Source organism: Mixophyes fleayi, unplaced genomic scaffold (assembly GCF_038048845.1).
Source record: "Mixophyes fleayi isolate aMixFle1 unplaced genomic scaffold, aMixFle1.hap1 Scaffold_358, whole genome shotgun sequence".
In the NCBI taxonomy this organism is placed as follows: Eukaryota; Metazoa; Chordata; class Amphibia; order Anura; family Limnodynastidae; genus Mixophyes; species Mixophyes fleayi.
In genome coordinates this window covers 12,107-40,000 of record NW_027447574.1, presented here as the reverse complement: position 1 = coordinate 40,000, position 27,894 = coordinate 12,107, and the positions used below count along the sequence as shown (strand labels likewise).

Below are 27,894 nucleotides of genomic sequence, written 5' to 3'. Positions count from 1 at the left end.
CATCCATCTTCCGGTCTATAACCTCTTTGGGGTCATCTGTATTATTGGTGATGTACATGCAACATTTGAACCCAAACTGGGTGGCCAACGTCCCACAGTATCCACCAGTAATAGAGGTGAGATAATTCATTACCAACCTATGTTGCACCAACTCCTTCTTGTACGCTTGTAGCTCCCTTCCAGTATACCTGAAAGTGTCATCATACATTTATTATCCCCAATCATGTGCCCCCCGCCGTAGTTTCCTCGGTCCACACTGGCCCTCTTTCCCTGACTCTCCTCGGACCGCTACCTTGTACCACCGGTCTCACCCAATCTCCTGACCCCTGGACCCACCTGCTTATTTGCCTTCCGGGACTGATTTCTGAACTAGCCGTATCGTCCCTCTGGAACTCTGCTCCCTCCTTACCACTGGAGCCCTCAGTCTATTCCGTCTCCTGCGCCTACCTCCTAATCGCTGGACCCCTTTGATCTGCTCCTGCAACTACCTAGATTCCTCAGACTTGATTGGTACCTGTTACTATTCTACCGGATTTTATCTTCACCTGTTATTATTTTTACCTTATATTTTTTATATTATTATTTTTACCTGATATTATTTTACCTGCCATTATTTTGTTTTGTTTTTTGTCCTGATTTTACACTTACCTGTTACTATTTTTACCTGTTTTATTCTTACCTGCTTCATTGTCCTTATTATCTCTCTGGCCTGTTGTTCAATACCTTCCACGCCCTAACTTTGTTACTGTCTTCCACATTGCTATTGTATTCCACATTGCTATTGTCTCCCTGTTATTTTTCTTCCTGTTATTCTCTGTCCTCTTTATCTCACTGTTCTGTTACTCCTTGCCTCCCTTGCCCTATTTTCTGTTTTTGTCTCCCTAGCCCTCCTTGCCTTTTCTCTGCTCCGTCATACTAGGCCTCTCTAACCGACCTCATCCCTTTCACCCCTGCTCTCCCTTCCTCCTCTCTCCACCCGCTTTTACACCCTCCCTTCTCTCACCCTACTATGCCTCCCTGCTCTCGATCCATACCCATACTCTCCCCCCGCCCTACCTCTCCCGCTCCTCCCCACCCTCCCCCGCGAACTGCCCATCTTGCTAACCTCATCCCCATCTCCCCCCTCTCCTCTCCCCCTTTCTCATGCGCCCTCTGGAATGCTAGATCAGTCCGTAACAAACTGACTGCTATCCACGACCTCTTTTTATCTAACTCCCTTAACCTTCTTGCCATTACTGAAACCTCTCCTTCTCCTCCTTTGAAGTCCACCCCATCCGCCTCTTATACCCCATCCATCTCCGTGTCACTGTCATCTACCGCCCCCCTGGCCCCACCTCCCTCTTCCTTGACAACTTTGCTGCCTGGCTTCCTCACCACCTCTCCTCCAACCTCCCCTCCATCATCCTCAGCGACTTTAACTTCCCCATGGACAATCCCACCGACCCTGCTTCCAGCAAATTACTCACCCTTTCTTCCTCCCTTGGTCTTACCCAATGGACCTCCTCCTCTACCCACTGCCTTGGTCATTCCCTTGATCTGGTCTTCTCCTACCTATGTAGTCTCTCTGACTTCTCCATCTCTCCCTTTCCTCTATCCAATCACCATCTCCTCTCCTTCTCTTTCTCCTCCTCTCCTGCTCCCCTCCCCCTGCCCAAACCTACTCTGTCCAGACGCAACCTCGACGCCCTTAACCCGGCATCTCTGTCCTCCTCTCTCGATACCCTCCTTTCTCCCCTTTCCTCCCTGGCCTGCCCCAACCAGGCGGTCTCCCTCTACAATCACACCCTCACCTCTGCTCTGGACGCGGTCGCCCCTGCCCACTCCGTCCACTCTCGCTGCTCCAAACCCCAACCCTGGCACTCCAAATTTACCTGCTTCCTCCAAAAATGCTCCCATACCGCTCAATGCCACTGGAGAAAATCCCGCTCCCTGGCTGACTTCCTCCACTTTAAATTCATCCTTGCATCCTACAGCTCTGCCCTCTCACTCGCTAAACAATCTTTAAGTCCCTCATCTCTTCCCAATCCTCTAACCCCCGCCATCTCTTCGCCACCTTCAGCACTCTCCTGGCCCCACCCCCTCCTCCCACCCCCTCCTCCCTGACCGCCTCTGACTTCGCCTCCTTTTTCTCCTCTAAAATTGAAGCCCTCCGACTTGAAATCTCCTCCTCCACTCTCTCATCCACCCCCCCAATTTTCCGTCCTCCCCTCCTAGCCATCTTCCCCTCCACTCCTTCCGCCCCACCACGGGCGAGGAAGTCCACTCTCTCATTTCATCCTCTTCCCCTCTACCTGTCCCCTGGATCCCATCCCCTCCCACCTTCTTCGCTCCCTTTCCCCCACCACCTGCTCCCACCTCGCTCACCTCTATAATCTTTCCCTCTCCACCGGCATCTACCCCTCCTCCTTCAAACATGCTCTCGTATCCTCCATTCTAAAGAAACCTAATTTTGACCCCACTTCTCCCTCTAACTATCGCCCCATATCTCTTCTCCCCTTTGCCTCCAAAATTCTCGAGAGGCTCGTCTGCAGCCGTCTCTCCTCCTACCTTTCTGAACACTCCCTCCTTGATCCTCTCCAGTCTGGTTTCCGCCCCCTTCACTCCACTGAAACTGCCCTGGCTAAAGTCACCAATGATCTCTCTGCTAAAGCCAGATCCTCCTCGATCTCTCAGCAGCCTTTGACACCGTGAACCACCCCCTCCTCCTCCACACCCTCCAGTCCTTTGGCCTCTCCGGCCCTGTCCTGGTTCACCTCTTACCTTTCTGACCGTTCCTTCTCCGTCACCACCTCTGGGTCTCTCTCCCCCCGTCCACCCTTCTAGTCGGGGTCCCTCAGGGCTCTGTTTTAGGACCCTTACTCTTCTCTCTATACACCTCTTCCCTGGGTGAACTCATCAGCTCCTACGGCCTCAATTACCACCTCTACGCTGATGACACTCAACTTTACCTCTCCTCTCCTGATCTCTCTCCCTCCCTCCTCTCTAGGGTGTCCGCCTGCCTCTCTGCCATCTCCTCCTGGATGTCCTCTCGATTCCTCAAACTTAACCTCGCCAAAACTGAACTCATAGTCTTTCCTCCCCCTCACACCTCGCCCCCTTCTGACCTCTCTATCACTGTCGACAACACCTCTATCTCCCTTGTCCCCCAACTTCACTGCCTCGGTCTCATCCTCGACTCCTCTCTCTCCTTTGGCCCCCACATTCTCTCTCTTGCTAAATCCTGCCGCTTCCAGCTGCGCAACATCGCTCGCATCCGGCCCTTCCTCCCAAGATGCCACCAAATGTCTTATTCACTCTCTGATCATCTCCCGCTTGGACTACTGCAACCTCCTCCTTACTGGCCTCCCCCACTCTCATCTCGCTCCCCTTCGATCTGTACTTAACGCAGCCGCTAGGCTCATCTTCCTTTCTCGCCGCTCCTCTTCTGTCTCCCCCCTGTACCATTCCCTTAACTGGCTCCCCTTCCCTTACAGAATCCTGTTCAAGCTCCTCACTCTTACATACAAGGCCCTCGTCAACTCCACTGCACCCTACATCTCCACCCTCCTCTCTATTCATGCTCCATGGTACGCTGTGACAATACAGCGCTGTTAACAGGTGTGAGGCCATGTATGAAAGACCGAATTAAAAAAGGTGCTTTTGTAGATATGTTTTCACTTACAAAGAAAAGTAAGAAAGATTTGGCTGCGGCTTGTGCTAAAGGGGGTATCGGTGAAGAAGCGTATCGCTCCTTTAATAATTGGGTTTCAGGATACTGTGTTTTTGCGGCATGCTATTTAGATACCAGACCGGCTGCCCTTATTGACGTATGGCGTTATCTTCATTTGATAACTGAAATGGCAAATAAGGATGGGCATAATGCGTGGAGGAGATATGATGAGAGCTTTAGAGAGAAGGCTGAAGGGCTAGATCGGATACCATTTGAATGTAAAGATATGGAAACGTGGTCAGAACTTATGCGCCCTTCGGGTGGGGGTCAATTTGGAAATGATAGGTTTCCAGGAACTGGGGGGTATAGTGCCCCCCGTAGGAAGCAGAATAGATGTTTTGCTTTCAACAATTCCACCTGCGGCAGAGGAGAATCATGCAGGTATAGACATACCTGCGCGATTTGTAGAGGTGCCCATTCAGCAAAGGATTGTACAAGGAATACAGCGACCCGTGGAAGGGGTCGTGGTATGTCAGGAGCTGCTGCGCAAGGCTCCTTCACCAGTTAATTTGGATTGTTTATATAGATGGTTGGGTTTCTTTCCAGACACCCTGCATGCCAAATTTCTCCACAACGGTTTTACTGATGGTTTTAGGTTGCCTATTGTTGGACTGGTGCGGTCTAGTGATGGTCGGAATTTGAAATCAGCGTCTCTCCTTCCCCAAGTATTGTGGGATAAAGTTAATAAGGAAGTCACCCTGGGACGTATGTTAGGCCCATTTAACTTACCTCCTTTTGCGGATTTAATATTGTCCCCTGTTGGTGTTGTGCCAAAGAAAACGGCAGGTAAATACCGTTTAATCCAGCACCTGTCTCATCCCCCGGGTTTTTCAGTGAACGATGCCATTGAAGAGAGACACAGTTCAGTGAGCTATCAGTCTTTCGAAGAGGCATTAAAGCTTGTTAGATCATTTGGGAAGGGTGCGCTTTTGGCTAAAATAGATGTAGAATCAGCATTTAGATTGCTTCCCCTTCATCCAGAATCTTTCAGATTCATGGGTTTTAAATTGCAAGACGGCTACTATATTGATCGCTGTCTTCCAATGGGATGTTCGGTAGCTTGTGCATATTTCGAATGTTTTAGTTCCTTCCTGCATTGGTGTATACAAGCAGGAACAGGCCACGTTGGCCTGGCTCATTATTTGGACGATTTTTTATTCATTGGCCCAGCCGCATCGTCAGTTTGTGCTGACGTATTGTTTTCGGCAAAATCTCTTTTTGCCGTTATGGGAGTTCCAATAGCCCATGACAAAACGGAAGGCCCTATTGATTGTTTGTCTTTCTTGGGTATATAAATCGATACTACAGCAGGATGTTGTCGTCTACCCAAAGAAAAGATCGATAAGTTAGTTTTCGTTATCTCGGAAGTGTTAAGTTCAAACACAAGTACTTTGAAGGGGATACAGTCATTGTTAGGATTATTGAACTTTGCTTGCAGAGTCATTCCAATGGGAAAGATTTTCTGCAGAAAGTTGCAATTAGTTACAGCGGGTTTAACGAAGCCCCATGCTCGGCTTCGTTTAGCCATGGACATACGATATGACCTTCGGATCTGGTCCACATTCTTAAAAGATTTTAATGGAGTGCGGATTTGGCAGTCTCCTATTGTATCTAGTTTAGAATTAGAGCTCCATACAGATGCCTCCGGAGCTCACGGCTTCGGAGCCTTTTTTAAAGGAGAATGGTGTGCTTCCCCTTGGCCGATAGAATGGAGACAAAACGGTTTAGTAAAAAATCTATTGGTATTGGAATTATTTCCAATAGTATTGTCCCTTGAATTGTGGTCCAGTAGTTTGTCGGGCCAAAATGTAATTTTTTGGTGTGACAATTTAGGTGTCGTCCAGGCCATTAATCAACAAAAGTCAACTTCGTTACCTGCGGTCAATCTGTTGCGCAGACTGGTACTTTTGTGCTTAAAGTTTGATATCTCTTTCCGGGCTAAACATGTCCCAGGAATAGAGAACCAGGTAGCCGACTCGTTATCTCGTTTTCAATGGAGTCGTTTTAGAACACTTGTCCCACACGCTAATTTAATTGGAATTCCTTGTCCTCTTTACGCTTGGCAGATGGTCGAGTCGGTATAAAGGACTTGGCGGAAGCTTCATTGGCTCCTTCTACTAGACGATCTTATCGTGCTTCATGGCAACAATGGCAATTATTTCTGAACACATGCCCGGGTGCTTTTCCCTCAGGTCAGAATGAACCCATCTTAGAATTCATGTGGAACAGATATGTAAAGGGTGCTACTAAATCTAATATGGCGTCTATACTTGCGGGCATTTCCTTTATGGCTCGCCTGCATGGGTTTTCAGACCCAACGAAAGGATTCATGATTTCTAAAGCGTTGAAAGGTTGGGCGAGGGTACGACCAGTAGAGGCTGACACTAGGCGTCCCATTTCCATTCAAGTATTGAAACAATTGGTAGGGGCACTTGCATCAGTTTCTTTCAATCCATATGAAGCATTGTTATTTAGTACAGCTTTTTGTATGGCCTTCCATGGGGCTTTTAGAATAAGCGAACTAGTGGCAAGATCTAATACCGATATTGGAAATGCTTTATTGGCTAAGCATACACATATTTATTCTACACATGTTTCTTGTAAGTTGACCCGATCGAAAACCGATCAGTTTAAGCCTGGACAGTGGTTCAACATATGTACACATGAAGATTCAAACATTTGCCCGGTGATATTGTGTTCAAAATTTTCTTTGATTCGTCCTAAAGGAGGGGATATGTGGCTACTGCACGCAGATAGATCACCGCTTTCTAAATTTCAATTTAATGCCCTATTTAAACGTTCATTAAGCTATATCGGATTAGATCCGTCCTTGTATGGTACCCATTCATTTAGAATTGGGGCGGCTACAGCTGCAACTGAGAAGGGTGCTTCCCCTGCGGACATACAGGCTATTGGCCGTTGGAAATCCGAGGCCTATAAAACTTATATTCGCCCGCAATCCTAGTTTAATAGGCTTTTGCCTCGCCAACTCGTTAACCCATGGCTATGCTGCTTGTCGCTTTTAGCGAGGGCATGAGGGGATTTTTTCCCCGTTTCTCCTGGATAAAGGCCTGATTGGCTATTGGCCTCCGGGGTGTCTCGGTTTTTTTGTCCTTCATATGGGCTAACTTCCCCTACCCTCCCTCCCACACTCACGTGTCACGATTAGATTAATTATTAGCAGCCTGTGCGGCTGAGTTAGTATTTGCAAGTTAAAGCGTCACATTATTTCTGTGGCTGCTTGGTTGTTATTGCAATAAACAATGATATTAGTTCGTTTTGATAAAGCTGTTCGATCGGTGAGGATTTCGCTTGGTTATATATCCAATGACATTAGTCGGATTAGTAAAGCGATCCTGAATTTAAGACGGACATGCTTGGCTTTGTATATTTAACGAACTCTCATATAAGTATTGGATCTGCTGCTGTATGCAGAGATCAGTCCCCTTTAACATATTAGATATTTATATTTCCCACATGGGCATAGTGGCATAAGGTTCTTTGGTAAAGCTGTCCGGTCGTTAATGATTTCACTTGGAGTGACATTTCCAAGAATATTAGTGGGATCGAGAGTAAACCGATTTTAGATCCAAAAAGGTGCACATTTAAAATAGTGCTATAAGTTGTCCTCCATGGCCTGACCACACCCCCTTTACTGGCCACACCCACTCTTAAAGTTGGCAACAGTAATAGAATTAGAAAACTATATTATTTATAAATGTAATAACACAAGTTAAAAAAAAAGTGAGGCATAAAGTAAAGCAAGTTGTACATTAATGTAAAAAAGCCCACATTGCCACACATAACATCTTTATGTATCTAATCCATCTTTACCATCTTATCAAATTAATATAATTCTTCTAAATTAATACAATTTTACAGAATAAATACGAATCTTCCCTCACATCCAATTACAATAAGAAAATCTACAATAAAACCACAATTGGTGTTATAGTTACTCATCCAGTGCCTCTCCGAATTTTACTTTATCCTAAAATCACAGAAAAACACTACAGCCAAAGCATAAGTAAGAATAATAGAGCAATCCACTTAAGCACAAAAATAAGTAAGAAAAGTAACGGTGGGCATTTTCTTAAAGACAAACTTCATTAAACCACAGGCAGACTCCCACAAAAATTGGTTTTAGACAAAGTGTTATATTTTATTTAATGCATGTATTAACTATGAGATTCCTAAAATCTTTTTTTCTCCTTCTAACCCTCAGTACTGTTGTGATTTGAGTGTTGTGTAGGGAGTTTCTGGTTAGCAGGAAATCCCCTGTCTCCAGTCCGTGTATTCTGATCTAAATGCATAATTAGATCTGATCTAATCTGATCTATATGCATACATATATATGTAATTTAGTTTATATTATACCTTGATTTTTAACATGTATTAAAAAACACATTGCAAATAGAGTTTGTACATAGCAATGCATGGTCTCTGGTTAACTGATTGGAGGCAATCCTATATTTGACATTTTCCCATCTCTGATCTTTCTGTGTTCTGGATTAGCAATTTATATTTAAAGGGAAAAAATTGATTGTTACCAGTATAAGCCCAGTTCAATTGACAGTACCTTTTCAATTCTTTGTGAGCTGGAGAGCATTGATCTGCCACTCATATTCTCTTTGCATGTCAAAATTATTAATGAATCTTTAGTGCTCAATGTGCCATTTCAGTTGAATTTGTCTATCAAGCCACTGTGTATTTTCTTCTTCCTCTTCACACTGTCAGTTCTCTAGACATAGAGTTAATTCATATGGATGGGAGTCCTTTGCAAGCAGTCCCCAAGGCTTTAAAGCATTGCTGTGCAGCTGTGCAAGATGATGGTATAGAAAGAACAGGCACACCCATGAGGTATATAAAAAGAAAAGCTAGTAAAAGCATGGTACACATCTATACATCATGTTTGGTCCCCAGAGGAAAATGTCATTGGTAGACAAAGTAAGACATTCTCTCGACTGTAAGCTTTCACATGTCAAAAGCGTTTTATCATCTCTGTCATCTAGTAACTGTTTTTTTTCCAAATGTGGAATACTTGGAGCTTTCAAAGTGTATAACAATAGCATACGTATTAAAACTTTAGGGTAATGATTCATACTTTAAAGCAAACTTTGAAAGATTTTTTTCCCCCTCTGGGTAGGATGCAAAACATCAACAAAAGTAAAAAATAGATGTAAAAAGCTGGCTACATATACTGCAATATAGCCGGATGTTGTACAGTTTACCCTTTAGCACAGCAGCTGTGGCTCAATAATAATGATGGGATCTAACTCAATCATATCATTATAAGATGTCATAAGAAAAATATGCTGAAATATACCATCTTAAAATGATGTAGCTTGGTCTGTGTGAGCACTGACAAGCCAAAAATAATCCGATCTGCCTTCCTTCGTGCCGAATGGCTAGACCTTGACTGATTTGGCCACCCACATGAACCAATCGGCTCATGTGTGGCCAGTTTAACAATTTTAGAAGATTCTGGGGAGAACAAAAGTAAATTCACTCATGTAATACAATGGACAGATTAAGAATATTTAGTAGGCAATCTAGCAGCAGGACTGCTTTTTACCATATAAAACATACAGAGGGACAGATTCATGTTGCCCTCTATCATACATGCAATTAGTGGAAGAAACATAAAAAACATGATGGGCCTGATTCATTAAGGAGGGTAAAGCAAAAAAAAAAAGGAGTAACTTTGCAAAACCATGTTGCATTGGAGGGGGGAGGGGGTGTAAATTTAAAATGTGATGACAGATTTATAGTTGGATAGGGCATGTCCTAGATCACATTTATATTTCAGTGTACAAATAAAGCTATCAAGTATTTGTGTGCTACATAAAAAAAACCCAGACAGTATTTAACTTATAAACTAATTTGCACCCCTTGCATTGTAACATGGTTTTGTCCAGGAGAAAGCTTACTCATTTTTTGCCTTTTACGTTTCACAGTATAAGCAAGTTCATCTTGAGCAGATATTTTGCTGGGTGACGAGAAGGAATCTATGAGTGTGCTTAAGATGGTTCTTTTCAATTTAACACTACAGAAAAAAGGCTGAATATGTTACTATGAGATAACATTCAGAAAATGAAAATGTCATGCTTCAGGGACATTAATTATAGCAAATTAATTGTAACTGTGTTTCTTGATTTGTCTTTAAGTTATTTCAACATGTTGAATATACAGATATGTATAGAACTAAGTACAAGAAATTGTCTACAAATTACATCATGTATGTACCATACCTATAATTAAGACTCTTGTTCAACATCCGATTATCAACCCCAATCTTATAAAGCATATATTTTTCAAAACATATTTATTGTTCATTATTGAAGTATACATTTTCAGTGAACGTGTTTCATTTTTTACATTTCTTAAAAGAACAGACAGAATGCTATATAGACCACACAGAAACAGATGTTTTTTTAAAGGATATAAAAATCTGGGCATTAAGCAAACAATGCATGTCTTGATGAATCTCCAATCTGTTGAATTTAACATAAAATGAGCAATGACACAAAAAGACAAATACAACAGAACTGTTGAAGAAGCTCAATTAAGCCAGCATGTAAATCAGCAATACAGTGAGTTAACCACCCAATTTCCAGTGAAAATGGTTGTTCTTCTGAATAGACATAAGATACATGCTGGACAAAATGCACTACATGACCCACTGCAGATTCTTGACAATTTTAACTCTCCTCACATCAAAAGCTGTTTTTCTTGCTACTTTTCTGGAAAGTCTCATGGGAGGGTGTTGAGGCGGGAACAGCCCATATTCCTAAGCTATGGATTCTCTTCTCAGTCAAGGTCTAATCCAGGGTTTCCCAACCCAGTCCTCAGGGTTCCCTAACAGTGCATGTTTTCCATATCTCCTTGCTAGAGCACAGGTGTATTCATTACTAACTGACACATTGTAACAGATCCACAGGTGATACTAATAATGTTACATGTGATCCGGAAAAACCTGCACTGTTGGGGAGCCCTGAGGACTGGGTTTGGGAAACACTCTAATCATTCAGCATTACGGAAGACAGGTCAGATTACTTCTGGCTCGTCAGTGCTCACAGAGGCCAAGCTACATCATTTTACGATGGCATTTTCTAACATGTTTTTATTATTGTGATATCTGATTTTAATGGCTACATACGCTCTATATAGCAGTGCAGAATATGATTGGTGCCATATAAATAAACAAAACTAATAATAAACAACAGACCTCTAATTTGGTGGCTTGTATATAGCTGACCTTTAATTTGCTGGATAGCAGGCATTTATTATGTTGATATACTTTTTCCCCTTATTAAAAAAGCCCTGGTTACCTTACTCTTACCCTGCCACAAACCTTTTTCACACACCATGACATTTGGTTCTTTGGCCATCACCTTTCCCATCTCTACTTCTTTGACATAATTTAGCAGCTCAATCGGGTTACAATAAAGAGTCATGTTCCATTTCACTACCACAGATCAGCCTTTAGCCCTTTTATTACCACTAACTTTCCTTTTCCTGGCTATGATGTCACAAGCAAGCGTCTCACTCACTGTTTGAGGAGCCGAGAATGTTGTGCTCACCTCCAACCATCAGCGTAAGATTTACAGTGATAGCATGAAAGCTGAAGACACTTGTGAATACAGCAATAATTTCATTTAGTTATCTATATTAAACCACTCAGGGTTCTCTTGTGTTATATGTTATCCTTTGCCTATGCTGCTGGTAAACACCTTTTATTGATATGGCATTTTGAGAAAGCCCCCCATAATCCAGCAACCAATTAAAGTGTTTTTCAAATACAGTACTTCATATACAGTATTTTGTAAAGAAAATATACAGACTTTTTCCATTGTACTTCTAGTTTAGCAAATCATTCTCTCTTTACGGCACCTTGTATCAAGTGAAATGTTCAAGGTGAGTGCTGACGTCTGCTTTCCTTCACTATAACTGACCTTTCCATGTGCTTTATATCACAAACTATAAAAGCTTAGAGGGTCTTTTGTATGATAAAAATGATCTATTAATTAGACACCTTGCCTTTTTAAGAATGCCCACGTCTTAATATGAAAAGCCCTGTGATATCTATGACATTTAAAAATGTTAAATCTCCCAAGAAAAAAAAATCCCACTGACCTTTTTAAGGCTACACTATGTAACCAGCTCTATTATCAAAGTCATGGAAGAACACATCTTTCTGTATGTGTGAAGTCTGGTCCCATCCGTCTTCTGTTTAATGGAACTCCTGCTGGCAAATGGATGTATGACTTCTTAAACACACCAGTGTATGTGACCTTGTCATGTAGAAAGCTGTGCTGTTTTACAGAATTGTTTGTTCACTAAATTTCACTTGGACTCTTCTTCTTAACTCTTGCACAGCATTATTCAAATATAGACCTGACTTATATGTGGAGACATGTGTTAGATTAAATACAGCCATACATTTTGTGAATAATAATTATATATTGTTGTTTGTATTTGTTATTTTATTGCATTGCATGTCAACAGTGAGTGATAGTGACTTCTCTCTTATTAATAAAGTTTTATCCAATCTACTGAAAGACAATTAGTTTGTGAACCAATTTATTAAGTGTGTTGTTTATTTTAACATCATCTGCCTTTTTAAGAACATCATTGAATCAAAAATAAAAGTAGGCTTATATAAATGAAAAACTAACATTTATAAATGTGGTAAAGTTCCCATACCTTCATACAATATTTGACATTGCAGTTAGCTGTATAGTAAATATAAATGCAATCTGTAATCAGCCATTATAGGCAAAAAAGAATCTGACTGTGGAATTACTGTCAGGAAGGGAAAATACCCCCCACCTCCACCCTCACATTCACAACTTGTTCTGAAATATCTTAAATTTGATTAGCCCCTGAAATCACCAATATATTTCAGAATGTTATCAGTGTATTGTTTTTTTTGTTTTGTTTTGTTTTTTAACACCACCTTGTATTTGGTGATATTTTAAACTGCACCTGTCAGGGCATTTTTCATTTGAGAAATTAGGCTTTAGTAAGGAGTCACTTTGTAGCATGCCCAATATATATGTACCATTTTCCAAATGAATACATCTGAATCATATTTACCAACTTTTGTAGTTGGCGTCTGGGAGTCTCATGTGGGAGGTGGGCGTGCGGGGGGGGGGGGGGGGGGGCTCCGAAAATCCCGTCATTTTGGACTCACCCGTCACGTAATGACACAAACGCGTCATTTTACAGCAGTAGGCAGGCCAAATGCCCGAGAATCGCGGCATTTTGGACCTAATTCTGCCCACTTCACTAGGAGGTGGGCAGATGCGGGAGATTGACATACTCTGCCGGGAGTCCAGGAGACTCACCCAAAATGCGGGAGTCTCCCGGACATTCCGGGAGAGTTGGGAAGTATGATCTGAATGTGTTCTTAGTTCTCAAGCTGGATGTGTGAAAGTTTATCAGCACTTGCATAGAAGTCCTGGAGACATTACGTAACTCCAACCAGTACAACATATGGAAGTAGTCTGTTATATTCTTTGTTTCTCTTCTGTAGCAAAATCATATAGCCTCCTAACAAACTCTATATAATGTTAGTATTTTTAAGATGACAGACACAGCTGTTCTGAGTAGTTTATTTTAATTCTTTACTGAAACAGATAAACCATTATCTGAAAATAAAGGAAAATAAATACTAAAATGTGTGCGGTAGTACTAGGACGTCATTACCGCTTAAGGCTACTTACAACCTGTTTTTATCATGTCTCAATAGTAAATTAACAACACACATAAAGCTTGTTGCTTTTATGCATATATTTGGGGTTCTATTTTCTATTTACCAGTAGGAGGAAACCCCTAGATCTGGCAAACTGTTTTTTGCCGAATTTAGGGATTTTTACAATTTAGCAAGGCCCCCTGGCAGGTGAAGACTATAGCCGATAACCTTCACAGTGGGCCTCCATGCATAGAAGGGGAAGCCATTTTAACAAGGAGAGCAGTGGTACAAGTACCGCCACTGTCTGAGGATAGCCTTTGTCAGGGAACAGAACAAGAAAAATATTTTTTCTAGTTATTTTATTTACTGTTAAACTGTAAACTGTAAAAAGGGAAAGTACAGCACATCTCCTTTTGTACAAATGTGCATATCTGGCCATCATTCATGTACTCACCCATTCTAATATTTTATATTTGACTATGCAAAAGCTTTATAGGACCACATGCATGCTTTTAGTTTGTGATAAATATGCACATCAGCAAAAGTATAAACATGATTTGCCCTTTCAAAAGTGCCAAAAAAAACAAATTGCTTGTAAATATAAACAGAAAAGAGAGTACCAAGGTGCATATAGATGCCATATAGATGTATAGATTTTTTTTTTTGTTCCTGTAATGTATGGGTATACAAAAGGACTAGTTGGCATCAAATTATCTTGGTGTATGAACTACCTGATAATAAATATAAACCAACATGTTTGTATATGCAAAGAAACACAAATACATGCTAGTTTATGCAATGCTAGTTTACATGCAATACATGCACCTTTATGCTGACGACATTCAACTCTATATCTCCTCTCCTGATCTTTCCTCCACCCTCCTCGCTCGGGTATCAGACTGCCTCCCCGCCATCTCCTCCTGGATGTCCAAGCGCTTTCTCAAAATCAATTTCTCTAAAACTGAACTCATTGTCTTTCCTCCGCCCAGACTCCCATCCCACCATGACCTCTCTATTGTCGTCAATAACACCACCATCTCCTCTGTCACGCAACTTTGCTCTCTCTCTTTTGCCCCCCACATTCACTCCCTTGCCCAAGCCTGTCGCTTCCAACTACGCAACATCGCCCGCATCCGTCCTTTTCTCTCTCAGGATGCCACCAAAACTATCATCCACGCACTCATCATCTCCCGCCTCGATTATTGTAACCTCCTCCTCACTGGCCTCCCCCACTCCCGTCTCTCCCCCCTCCGCTCGATACTCAATGCAGCTGCAAGACTCATCTTCCTCTCACGCTGCTCCTCCTCTGCCTCCCCTCTCTGCCTTGCCTTGCACTGGCTCCCCTTCCCCTACAGAATCCTTTTTAAACTCCTCACCACCACTTACAAGGCTCTCTCCAACTCTACTGCCCCTTATATCTCTAACCTACTCTCCATTCACACTCCTGCCCGCTCCCTGCGCTCGGCCAAAGACCGCCGCCTCTCCTCCACTCTTATCACCTCTTCCCACTCCAGAATCCAAGACTTTTCCCGTGCAGCCCCCCTTCTCTGGAACGACCTCCCTCGTTCCATCCGTCTCTCCCCTACTCTGTGCTCCTTCAAACGTGCACTCAAAACTCACCTCTTCCTCAAAGCCTACCAACCATCTACTTAACCCCATCTCCTCCCTTTAGCTCGTCCTCCCTTCTCTCCTCTTGCCTCAACTGGCTGCTCTTGTGCCTGGTCTGTTTACCCTCCCTTAGGATGTAAGCTCATATGAGCAGGGCCCCCTCCCCTCCTGTCTCCATACCTGTTCTTCCACTCCGTCTTTACTGCATATGACTGGCTGGAGTTTCTGAAGTATTGGTCTTTTTGTTCATTGTTCTGTATGGTTTCACCCTGTATAGTCTACTGTTAGTACTGTGTGCGGCGCTGCGGATACCTTGTGGCGCCTAACAAATAAATTATAATAATAGTTATATATTTATTTATTAGTTAATCAGTATAACACTTATTATTGAAATCCAAAAATATACAATGCAAATGTGAATGTGAATACCTTCGCATATGTCTAAAGATTTCACATCCAAATTTGTGCTGCTTATAAACCCGTTCTAGGTGAATAAATACGATCCTATGATGCTGAAGTAGAATGAAATATATACGTATCAAATGTCATAAACATTACATTTAGTGCAAATTCAAAATAATTAAAATATAGAACATTTTATTATACATCATAAAAACAAATCTATAGTATAAAACTAATTTGAGGCCTCACCTTTTTAAATATACATAATTATATTATTATTAACAGATAATTTAAGGAATAAACTATGAACAATATTAAACAATAAAATGTATGTGTAAATATATATATATATAAATAAATAACAGTCTTTTTGCTAAAATAAACAAATTGGATAACAAATTAGTCTGCATCTATGTTAACAAAATGGGGGGGTTCCTATAAAGCAGATCAGATAAATGTGGGTAACATAACAAACTTTTTGTAATTGATAGGGAATCTTAAACACTGCAGTGCATTGGGATAGATTATAATCTTTAATTCCAAACCAACATTCCAAAATGTCAGTGATCCTTTTGCCAACTAGAAACTGGACCTTTGTGAAAAATACATTGATGGTTCATAGGTGTAACTAGTCCTCTGTGGGCCCCATAGGAAAGTTTGTAAGGGTCCCATGTATCTCCCAATGTAGATAAACTCACATATACACATTAAACTTTGACAGGGAAGTCGACCTGTCTCAGTTGTGGGTCTTATAGCAGTTGCAACTATGGTAGGTACGCCCATGTCTTGGAATAAACCTGATCGCTGTGAAAGATATAAATCAGCTTGTATTGAGACTTTTTACATATTGAGATACTTCAGATTTTGTAAATATGACCTCCCATCATCATGGTATGATGGCAATTAGCCCCAGCCTGTAGCTTAGAGAATAGCGGAGCTATGCATTTTCTAATTTTAGATATTACTGACTTGAGATTTCATAGCATAAATATAATCTAAAGACTGTGAATGATGCTTAAATGAACCAGCAGAAGCATTTCAGAGACTTCTGTCCCCTTTCTCAGGGGATTGAAAAAGAGTATAGGAGTCAGCTGTGCAACAAATTTTCTTTGGTAGCCATAGTTGAATTTTTGCTATGACATTGCTTTAACATATTAATTTCTTTACAGTGTATAGTACAATAAAGTAATGGTACAACCTGCACAGTTTTGGGAATATAGAGCAGAGTATAATAGCTCAGCTTATGTCTAAAACATTCTTACGAACATAAAGAGAACACACAAAATTGAAGACTTGGGCAAAATTTGGATCTTCAGTTGTTGTTGGAATACAAGTACCAGTATGCATTTGGTAGTTGCAGCCTGGGATTTGTAGTTCCACAACAGATGGAGAATTACAGGTTGCAATGCATAACTGCTAATCTAGAACAACTGTCATAAATACATGTGTACTGGGGCATATTTTATTGTTTTATGCATGATCAGCCACTAGATAATCATAATGGGAAAAGAAAAGTTGTATAGGAGCAGCCTGGTATCTAACCCCCAATGGCTCCAGAGTACTGATGATGGTTACACTTATAAATCATGTTAAGCTATGCAGAAGCTCCCATTTGCTTTGAACAATCATTTTATTCATGAACATTTACTGACATGATTGACATTTCATAACCAGTCCCAAATGAGTCCGTATCCAAGTATGAAGCTAGCAAGCCAATCCAAAACTAATGATTTGGTATTTCAGACTTGACAGTTAACAGGCTTACTGCTGATACAGTCAACACAAATCCATCAACATTACAGTTTGCCTTACATGACTAGTTTTCATATACAAGCATTTGTCAGACATACAAAATGCATGATGTAAGATTTTCATGCTCTTGCCATTACAGCCTATTGTGACTATGTGGCCCGACTGCGTGTTGCATTATTTATATTTAGCAGATTAATCAGTGGTTTTAAGGATTAGATGAAATCAGATATATTGCGTTTTTCTGCTAGTGATAGAATTTTCACCACCCAATAGAAGCTCAGGTGTGACAGTCTGTGACCGTTTCTCATCATATTCACATATCAATAATTTATTTGGTTGAGTTTTCAATGACTTAGTATATAAACAGCTCTTTTATTCCATTATTTTCTATTTAAATAAAGTGATTATTGCAGAAGGGTACTCCTTTTCCCTTTTAACAATTTTGATCTGATTCAACACCATATTCATAGATATTTATTCTTCAACTGGTGCCGTTTAAAAGTCATTGCCTAAAAAAAATAGATTTTGTAAAGCTAGATTTTTACAGGTTTCCACAGCAAACCATTCACTTTATTAGTCACAGTAGTGCAACGTAGAAGGATATCAACATGAACTGCAGTCAACAGGTAGTCCTTTTAACAACCGTTATGTCATACAAGGTTTGGCAGTGTAGGGAAGGGTGCAAAACAATGCATTTGTAATCAGATCCATATCAGCAAGACAAAGTTTTATTTTTAAAAAGTCAGTTTAAACATTCCAACTCATATTTTATAGTTTTTAAGATTAAATTCCCATTTACATCCATTTTAATCAGTGGAATGTTAAATTTGGATGCAAACAGCATAGCTTTTAACAGTCTGATGCAAGCAATATTGGTGTAGGTTGACAACCTAATCCTGCCATCCTCTCTGGGCAACTTTTTAGGAGTTTATTTATTTTATAATACACAAGTGATGTGAATATATGTAAGATATCCTGTAAAAATTTATATAATTTTATTTGGAGGGTATAGATGTGACTCTGGGTTTAGACGGTAGTGATGTCACTTGTGTCATGTGACTCATTTTGAAAATGTTCCGCGTTGTGATGCGTAGCTACCACAGCAGACCGTCTGGATAAGAGGATGCCCCAATACGCGCAACGTTCTCTATTTCACACTGGAATTTGTGTTTTGTAGGGAAAAATGTTCCCCCCTTACTGTAAAAGTAGAACGATACGAGAAGCCTTCCATTTGATGACCTGTGTAAAAGACTTGCAATATAGTCATGTAAATGGATATAGGGGACATACAATCATTATTTTCAACGACTGCATTACACTGTGTTGGCTTTTAGACTCATCTTGAACTATATTTTTGCTTTTTTTATTGTTTGTTGTGCTTTTTAATGTGGAGTTGAGAAAAAAACAACAAACAATAAAAAAATGGCACAGACATCAAGTATCTGCAGTGTATTCACACTAACATTATATTGCCTGCGGGGGTCCTCACTGCAATGTTTATACGCAATATGTGAGTATTATTACTGGTATGCCGGCATTGTTATGGAAATGGAAGAACCAGGACACATGCCAGCTTAGGTCCATTACATTACATTTCCAGCAATAGCTTATTCTGCTGTTAATTCACCTTACATACCTTCAAATTTCTTGTGCACAAAGTACTGTTTTAAAGTGTTTAATAGGAATTCACAGAAAGGACTGCTATCCCATTGCCTCCATCTCGAGGTTACCACTAAAGCAGGACGTAATTGGTTTCTTTCTCCCTCTTTAACAGAACGTGAGTTCAGGGTAATTATCTGTTTGTATTTAATGTGTAATTGAAAACAACTTCAGAGTCTACTCATGAAGAATATAAGGGCATAAAGCTATACCCTTATTAGCCAATCTGAACCAGCTATGATAAGGGGCGTAAATAAAAACTTTTGTGCAGATACTGCAAGGAGACTGAAAACTCCATTGCGGGAAAAGCATGAGGTCATTTTTTTTTTTTTGCTAGTACAAAAGTGTGTGCCATTAATCTGTCCTTAGCAACAGCTTGATGCAAACCAAAATCAGATGAATGCATTTTTGTAGGTCCACTTTATCAGATGTAGGCAATTAACAGCTCACACACCTCTAGTTCGGGCTTTGTTTTTACAGAGTGCATGCTAGACAAGGCATAAAGATGCTATTATTTTTAGAACAATATGCCTGGCTAATCCCAATTTATTTTCATAGCTGTGTTAGCAACAAAAGCTTTAGAAAGAGCACAGATAAAAGAATGCTATCTGGGTTGCTAATCTCATCACTGGAGTTGGAGTATTCTACCTTAGCCAAACTTTCCCTGGCCAAAAATAAAAGAAAAACATTTTTCTGCTTCAATACTTTATTTCTGGAGGCCAGTGAGGGGCCAATTATGCAAATTATATGTGCGTAATGTTTGGAATACCACAGTGCAAGCTCTCTGTTCTGTTCTAATTGCCAGTGCTCCACAGGCCCAGAAGTGGCATTTCTATTACTAATTGTGGAGACATTAAATACTTTCACTATTCATTTCTAAAATTCTTTCTGGAATTACTATATCTACACCTGGCTTTGGGGGGTCTTACACGTTCCTTTTGTATTGTGAGGAGTATTCTGAAAACAAATGAACTGATAATAATGTGAAATTGACCTTAAGTTTCTCACAGGTATAAGAAATGACATGGAACCAGAGATTAAATACATATAGACAGATAAATAACAGATACACAAGTATTTTCTGAATAAATTGCTCACATCAAATATAGTTTGTTTACATTGTTCTATCAACTCAAAACATGAATGATTATTGGTAAGATTACATCTGTCAAAGATCACTGATTCACTAGGGTTCCGGCGGCATTCCGTATCTTTAAGCTGTCAGGGTATTATTAGAAGTAACATCCCCAGCACCCCTAACCGTAAACCCACTTCCAGCACCTGCACAAAAAACATAAACTGAAAACCAATTCAAAGACAGTGATTAAAGAAGCAGAGAAGGAAAATAGGTTACTATGACATAGCATAGGAGCAAGTATTGTCAAGAAGCTTTTGGTTGTTGGCTAGTGACATTTTACAGGAAATTAAATAATAACAATAATATCAAAAGTAAACCTAAAAAAAAATGAATCTTAAGCTACTGACACATATTCTGATACTTTGTTTTTGTTCTTAATTGTGATCAAGCTCATCTAAAATGTGTGTATATAGAGCTTATACAATCAGGTAAACATGGAGGCGATCTAAAAATATGTTAAAAAAGAGCATTGAATTTATAAATTGAATAGATTTCCAAATGGATCTAATGAAATGTTTAATTTTATTCCTTTCTTTAAAAAAAAATTATATAGAATCTGTTTGTAAATGTTCTCATATATAGAGCCACTTATATAGTGTATCTCAGTTGTGTTCTGACCATATATATTGTATTGTTTAATTAAAGTTCCTTGATAGATTGTAATGATAAACTCAGGTTCAATCATAATAAATATCTATTTCATAATTTGCTTTTTGCTAAATATCAATATAAGTATACAGTTGTTTTTATAATAATTGGATAAATATTTAGTCTTTTTTTATTTTTCAATCAAAATTATTTAAAATAGTCCTGTGCATATCAACCAATAGAAATGTTCCATTATGTTTGGCTTTGATCTTTTTGTTAATCTGACTGGGTACTGGAGCACCAGAATTGGGGAGACAGCACACCTAGCATTACAACACAACATGGGACAATATACTGTATATACTCGTGTATAAGCCGAGTTTTTCAGCACCTTTTTTTTACGCTCAAAAAGCCCCCCCTCGGCTTATACTCCAGTCAATAAGTTTCCCCAGTTTTCTGTGGTCCTCGGCTTATATTCAGGTCGGCTTATACTCGTGTATACACGGTACCTATAATTGAATTTCTATTTGTCAAAGATGTCACTGATTTTTCTCACAGATGATTCCAGGGCGATACATATACTTTATCTGTCATGGTACCATTAATAATGTCATCTCCGAGGATCCCTGACCCTAAAGCCACTTCATACTCCTACACAAAACACTCTATCCGCAGTCACTACACTTGTCTTGACTGCAGGAGGGAATGCAGTGGGACACCAAGGACCTGAAAGTCTCTCTGCAGTCATAACATTAGTAAAAACAGTGACTAATGCTGTGAGTTTCCTTCCCTCTGGTACCTCCACTACTCACACTACAAGTCACTACTGCGCTAGTTCAATGACTGCAGGAAGAAGTGAAGGTGATTGGTGTCACACTGCATTTTCTCCTAGAATTGACAGGAGTGTAAGGAGGCCTATAATGGTGATGTCTGAGATGAGAGTTTCACATCGCCTCATTAAAGAGAAATGGCCCTGGATGGTTCTCTACCTGTCCTGGGAATGTTGTATGGCTTTCTCACAGGAACACACAAGAATCTGGATCCACATGTGCTCTTTTCAACCAATGATAAGGCTGCAAAGATAATCAAAGCATATCTTACCATGCATCTTTTAATATAAGCCTATTACATTGAAAAAAAAAAGTTCGTATTAGTATTTTATTTTAACTGACCAAAGGATAAATTCATACAAACTTAACTATTGAGTCTCTAATCTCACAATAGCATACTTGAAAAGATGTGTAAAATGTAATTAAATATTTACCTGCATCCTTAGGCAACATCTACACAGACACTTTTTTCGGGCATGCATGGAACTCTGGAGCATGAAGGGGCGTGAAAATGATTCATCATGAAACATAATTTCTCATGCTTCTACTTGCTCCCTGTACGCCTGGAGAAAGCATTGGTATGGATGTAGCCCTATATACCACACCTAATCTGTCTAAGCACTAACATCAAATTAATGGGGAAAGGATTTATAAGCACAGAGAACAGCTCGTGAAAAGACACACTGTACTCTGGCAACTGCAGTATAGAAACATAAATGAAAAAAAAATATAGCATTTTGAAATATATGAGATATTAATATTCTGTAACAAATATTTTGGCTAGCTACATGTGATAACCACTAAGCCACCGTGCTTCTAACATTTGCACAAAACAGCAGGTTCAAAATGGCATTTGCTTTATTAAATTGACATTTTCAGCTACGTAAATGACCTCCTCTAACATCTCTTCTCTTTCTCTATGCACAGTAAATCCCAAAGCTTCTCTCTAAGAAACAGTAAATGGCTCTAGACATCAACAATTGTCTAATTTCTCTTCACACAAAAGAACAAAACAAGACATTGTACCAAATTATGTTGCAAAAAAAATAATGAAAACTCATATTTCCTCTTTAAAACTGAAGCACCACAGAGTTTTGCTTTCTTAAGCACATTACCTGTGTGGACAATAACACTTTGTGACTCACCACTGAAAAACTATGTCAAGGCATAATACATTTTAGTCTGCCATATCACTCACCTTGCAGATGGTTATCTTCAGCTATGCTTGTCAATCCCACTCAATGTCTGTTATAATTAAGCATCAGCTCTATTATACCAAGGTAGAGTTCACTTTCTGCTTAATAGAACTGCTAAAGAACTATGTATGGTATTTCCTCACAATTTAATGAGCACGGAATAAAATATCGTTTCAAGAAGTTATTTTGTAAATCAAAAGTCTATGTATACATTGAATTATGAAAGAAAAAACTTTTTACGTTATACAGAATAAGTTCTTTTATGTTTTTGTTTCTTTTCAGGCATTAAAGGTGAGGAGTCACAGAATGAATATTGTACTTGGCACATGTATAAATCCCCATTTAAGACCACCCACTTCACGAAATACAGTTCGTTTTTGTGAATGAAAGAAACAAAATGTTAGAGTTTTAATACTATTTCAAGCAGGTCTCTTTACTGCACAAATAATACTACTTAAAATAATATTCTTTATGTAATTTAAGGAATTTCATGTATTACAAGGAGTAATTAATCATGTTCGTTGACTAGTGTAATAAAACACCACTCATTTGGAGTGGCTAGTTTCCTTGAATTTCTTAAACAACCTTTGACAGTTTATATTTTAGATTTCTAAAATAAAAGTTTTCCTTATGTGAAAGAACATTCAAATATACACATTTCAAGTTTTCATGCCTTATAGAACTTAAACTATTTGAAATGCATTGTTATTCCCAACAGTTATTATGTGTACTCTATTGTGCTGTTTATGTATATTTAAAAAATATATATATAAATGTGGATTTACTTTTTTCATATTATACCATTTGTGGTTTGATTTATATAATTAAAGCTGCGTTTCCTTTAGATTATGTTTGTCTTGTGCTGGTAAGGATTTTTCACCCGTAGGCTGAGCCTGATTTGTTATTTTTCAGCCAAGCCTCTAAGTGCATATTTGTATTGTAATACACCTACACAAGTGATACATTTGACATATTATTATTTTTCAGCATACCTTGAAACTTGTACTAATTGTAAAACATCTTAAAAGGTTTGAGCAAAACAGCACATGACATCAATCATCCAATACACATATTTATATGTATATTATATTTTACTTTTACTTTATACGTGTGTACATTGCTGGATTTTATAAAATAAAAGAATCAATTGTTTTGTATACCAAACGATCCTAATTTTTAAACAATAAAGATCCAAAGAAAATGTGGAAAATTGGGAAACAAGATGTTTGGCTTCATTCAGTGTTGGGGAACATAGTAAACCCAGAACCATCATACTGCAAAGTGAATTTTAAAATTACCAACACCACTCACCCCACAACTAGCAGAACTTTGGGTGCCCCATGCTAGGAAAGTCAGTACCTGTGTAGAAACTAGCACACCACTGTGATTCTTAAAACTCTCTCATAGGGAAGACCAGTGCATCCCTAGCAGTAGTAAGTCCTCCCAAAATGGGACCAAGTTGGGGAAAGGGACAGTTAACCAAAAGTTTATTTGATGGTTAGAAATATCCTTAAAATGCAGTCCATTAGTGTGTAATTTGGTTGACAATGAGCCCTCTTCCGTAATTGTAATGGTTTTTTATGTGTATTTATGTATATTTATGTGTATTTTTTCGCCTGGCTACTTAGGGTTCTATTTGTTGAACTTAAAATGGGCAAATTTTGACTTTTATTATTACAAATATTGCTATTTATGCCAAAGAACGCGTGTGTCTGTATTATATTGTTACATCTATAAAAACTGTTGCATTTTTAGTGACGGGATAAAAAAATGACTGTTATACTCATTTGATGCAGTTTAACTGAATTCCCCAGCGCACACAGAGATATTTTTTTTAAATGATTTCCAGCAGAAAAATGATCTGCCAATGACCTATTAGCATCATAGCTGAATACTGTCTTTAGTGGCCATTCACGCAGACAAGAGCAACAATGTATATAAAACCTGTACAGTACCTCTACTAGCCATCCTCCTTGACCTAAAACATTCACAGTTCAGCTTAAATTTCTAATGCAGTTACATAGATTAAATGCAGGAAACTGACTGAAATCAGTACATGCTCCAGATGTTTAGGCATGTACTTAGTCTACAATTAGTATTCTGGCATTTAGAGTACTTATTAGCATGAGCAAAAATATCAGATTCATATATTCTATTCATGTGAGCATAACTATTCATTAACATGTTTTCAACATTATTGGAACAACATTTTGTGTGGCCCTATATAAATAACTGCTGCTGATGGTGATGATTTATGTAGAATTACGCTGATATATCAACACTATATATCTTAAAAAAATTAATGGACAAACACAAATAAATTGCAAAACTCTAGTTTTTGGGTCTGCTAAACTTATTTTAATATATGCTGTGGTGAAGTAATGGCTGCTATCTCATTACTAAGGTATGTCAAAGGGATCTTATGAAATTGTAAAAGAAGATTCTTGTGGACATTTAACCAATCAACTGTACTCAAGAAAAATAATCAGTGTGGTAATGACTCTAGAATGTTGTGTTAGTGCATGCTTTCAGAAATATTAGTCTATGAACTCCCTTTAACACTGTTAATTCTTCCATATATTTCTCTGAAATGTTACCTAGATGTAAACAGTTTGTTTACCCCTGACCAAGTATAACTCATCCCCATAAACATTTCAATATGGCAAGGGTGAGAGGAAAACAATTATTTAATCTCTCATTTATACCAGTTATGGCTGACGGCACTAATATGAACTCCTAGAACAGGCAGTAGAGGTCTTCACCTATAGCAGCCGCCTTTCCCGTACAGCATGTTATGTTCACAGTTACTCGGAATTTATGTTCAGAGACCGTAGTGACGGAGGTAGGAGGAGTAACCAAAGTCAGGAGGTAATCCAGGGACAGTCCAACGGTAGTAGGTCTGTAGCAATCAGAATATCAGGGACAGGCCAAAAGGTCAAGGCTTGTAGCAAGCAAGGGGAATCCGAATAACAAAGCCAAGGTCAGGGCAATCAGAGTTCAAGCAGGGTTCAGAAACAAGCCAGGGATCACAACAGGAATCAAACAGCAAACGGACAGAGTATCCACAGAACTTGGAACAAAATCTATAACTGGGAGGAAGGCTATGCCCTCTCTGCCTTAAATAGTGAAACCCACCAAGCAGACATCAATGCATCAGACCTGTCACTCAACCACAGGAGGATGTAGTCATGAGAGGAGCCTATTTGTGCACGCTGCTGGCTGCTAGATTTACCAGGATGCGGCGGTGAACTACAGAGTGTCCTAGCTGTGGCCCCGGTGACAGCCAGGATGAAGGGGCGGACATGACATGCTGGCTGTCAGGGCAAATGCCAGGACGCGCCCCAGTGTCAACAAACGAGCAGGGGTGGCTCATAACAATTAGGGATGTGCACCGGCGACTTTTGAGGTCTCGTGTTTTGTGTTTTGGATCCGGATTTCCGTTATTTTTGAGGTTCGGATTTGTCTCGCAAAACACTTGACGAAAGGTCTCGGTTCGGATTTAAGGTCTCGGGTTCGGATTTTTTTTGAAAAAAAAAAAAAAAGTTTAAAAATCAAGTTTTTGGGCTTATTTTCACTCCTACGCTATTATTAACCTCAAAAACATTCAATAACAAGCATTTCCACTAATTTACAGTGTATTCTGAACACCTCACAATATAGTTATTAGTCCAAAACGTTGCAACGAGGTATCTTTCTGGACTGCGTAGAGGAGTGGGTCACCACAATATATATAATAAGAAAACCATCAACTTGTATGATTCACACCAATAAATGTACCTGGACTGCGTAGAGGAGTGGGTCACCACAATATATATTAAAAACCCTGAACTTGTATGATTCGCACCAATAAATGGACAGTGGGTACAACCGCATTTTTTAGAGCACTGAGGACACTTGATCGTACTTCTCTGTACATTTTTGGTATCGCCTGCCTAGTGAAGTGGAATCTCGACGGGATTTGGTACCGGGGACACAATACCTCCATCAACCCTCTAAATCCCACTCCACTGATGGCGGACACCGGGCGCACGTCTAACACCAACATTGCAGTTACAGCCGCAGTTATACGCTTTGCAATAGGGTGACTACTATCGTATTTTGTGGTCATGGCAAACGACTGTTGGACGGTCAATTGTTTTGTGAAAGACTTAGCGGTCTTACGACTTCCCCTCTGGGAAGATGACCGACTAACAGCAGCAACAGCAGCAGTGGCAGTAGTAGGCGTACCGCTGCAGGATTCCTCGGATGAATCCCGTATTGAGGAGGACTCAGTCTGGCTGCTGACTTGGGCTGCAGGACTGAATCTGATGGAGATTGTGGAGGAAGTTGACGAGGAGGGTGTTGCTGGTGTGTATCCAACTGGACCACGGGATTTAGGTGTCCCTGTACCGATGAGGGTCCTAGCCCCAGTTCCTGAACTAACCACTGAACTATGAAGGTTATTCAGGTGACGTATAAGGGAAGATGTTCCTAGGTGGGCAAGATCCTTACCCCTGCTTATTTGAGCTTTACATAAGCTACATATGGCCATACATTGGTTGTCTGGATTTGGATAAAAATAACTCCAGACCGAAGAGGTGCATTTTTTGGTCTTCTGACCAGGCATGACGATGGGCTTTTTCATCCCATGGACATCAGCTGTTTCCCCCCCTGGTGCCTCATTTACAATAACCACATCACCATCCTCATCATCAAGTTCCTCCACAGCGCCAGCTACATCATCAATAGCCTCCTCCCGAGCCACCTCTTCCCGTACAGTGATGGGAAGGTCAGGCTTGACAACCACCAACACCCTTGAACTCGCCTTGGGGATTTGTGTGGACAATAATCCAGCACTCACAGCACCAGCGCAGTAAAATAAAGACAAAAGATCCTGGTCCTTGAGAGGCTCAGTCCAAGTCCTCATCTTAATTCCATCAGAAATCTATGGCGAGACCCCAAACGTGCTGCCCCTCAACTGTCCTGTGATTCTGTGAAGCCCGTTCTAAGAAGTAAACTGCTGTGAGACATGAGAATCTTAAGTGTGAACAAGGGCTGGGGTCTGAATACTTTTTCAATACTGTGTGTGTGTCTATATATAGTGAATGTGCAAGTACACATCACCTATTGTACAGTATATTTATGTCTATATATGTCTTTCCTTTCCAGAGCTTCCCGTCCCTGACGATCTCCGAACTCCGATAAAGATCCAGCGGGAAGAGCATCGGACTCTGCACTTCTTTCCTCCAGAGTACGGCTGTAAGAGATACACATCTCTCATCTCACATCTGACATATTTCCTCACCAAAGACCTTTGTTATTTACCACTAATTATA

General features: G+C 39.9%; 1 protein-coding gene across 1 annotated transcript in view; it reads left to right on the top strand.

The window, feature by feature from the left end:
- The window catches only part of LOC142132212 (hemicentin-1-like), a gene marked incomplete at its 3' end in the record, with an annotated part of 46,201 nt that overhangs the window by 9,155 nt on the left and 9,152 nt on the right, over nucleotides 1-27,894 (top strand). The window contains exons 2-3 of the mRNA XM_075194424.1: nucleotides 22,862-22,870; nucleotides 27,728-27,817. Coding sequence (XP_075050525.1) covers nucleotides 22,862-22,870; nucleotides 27,728-27,817 — 99 coding nt within the window. The remainder of the gene's footprint in view (nucleotides 1-22,861; nucleotides 22,871-27,727; nucleotides 27,818-27,894) is intronic.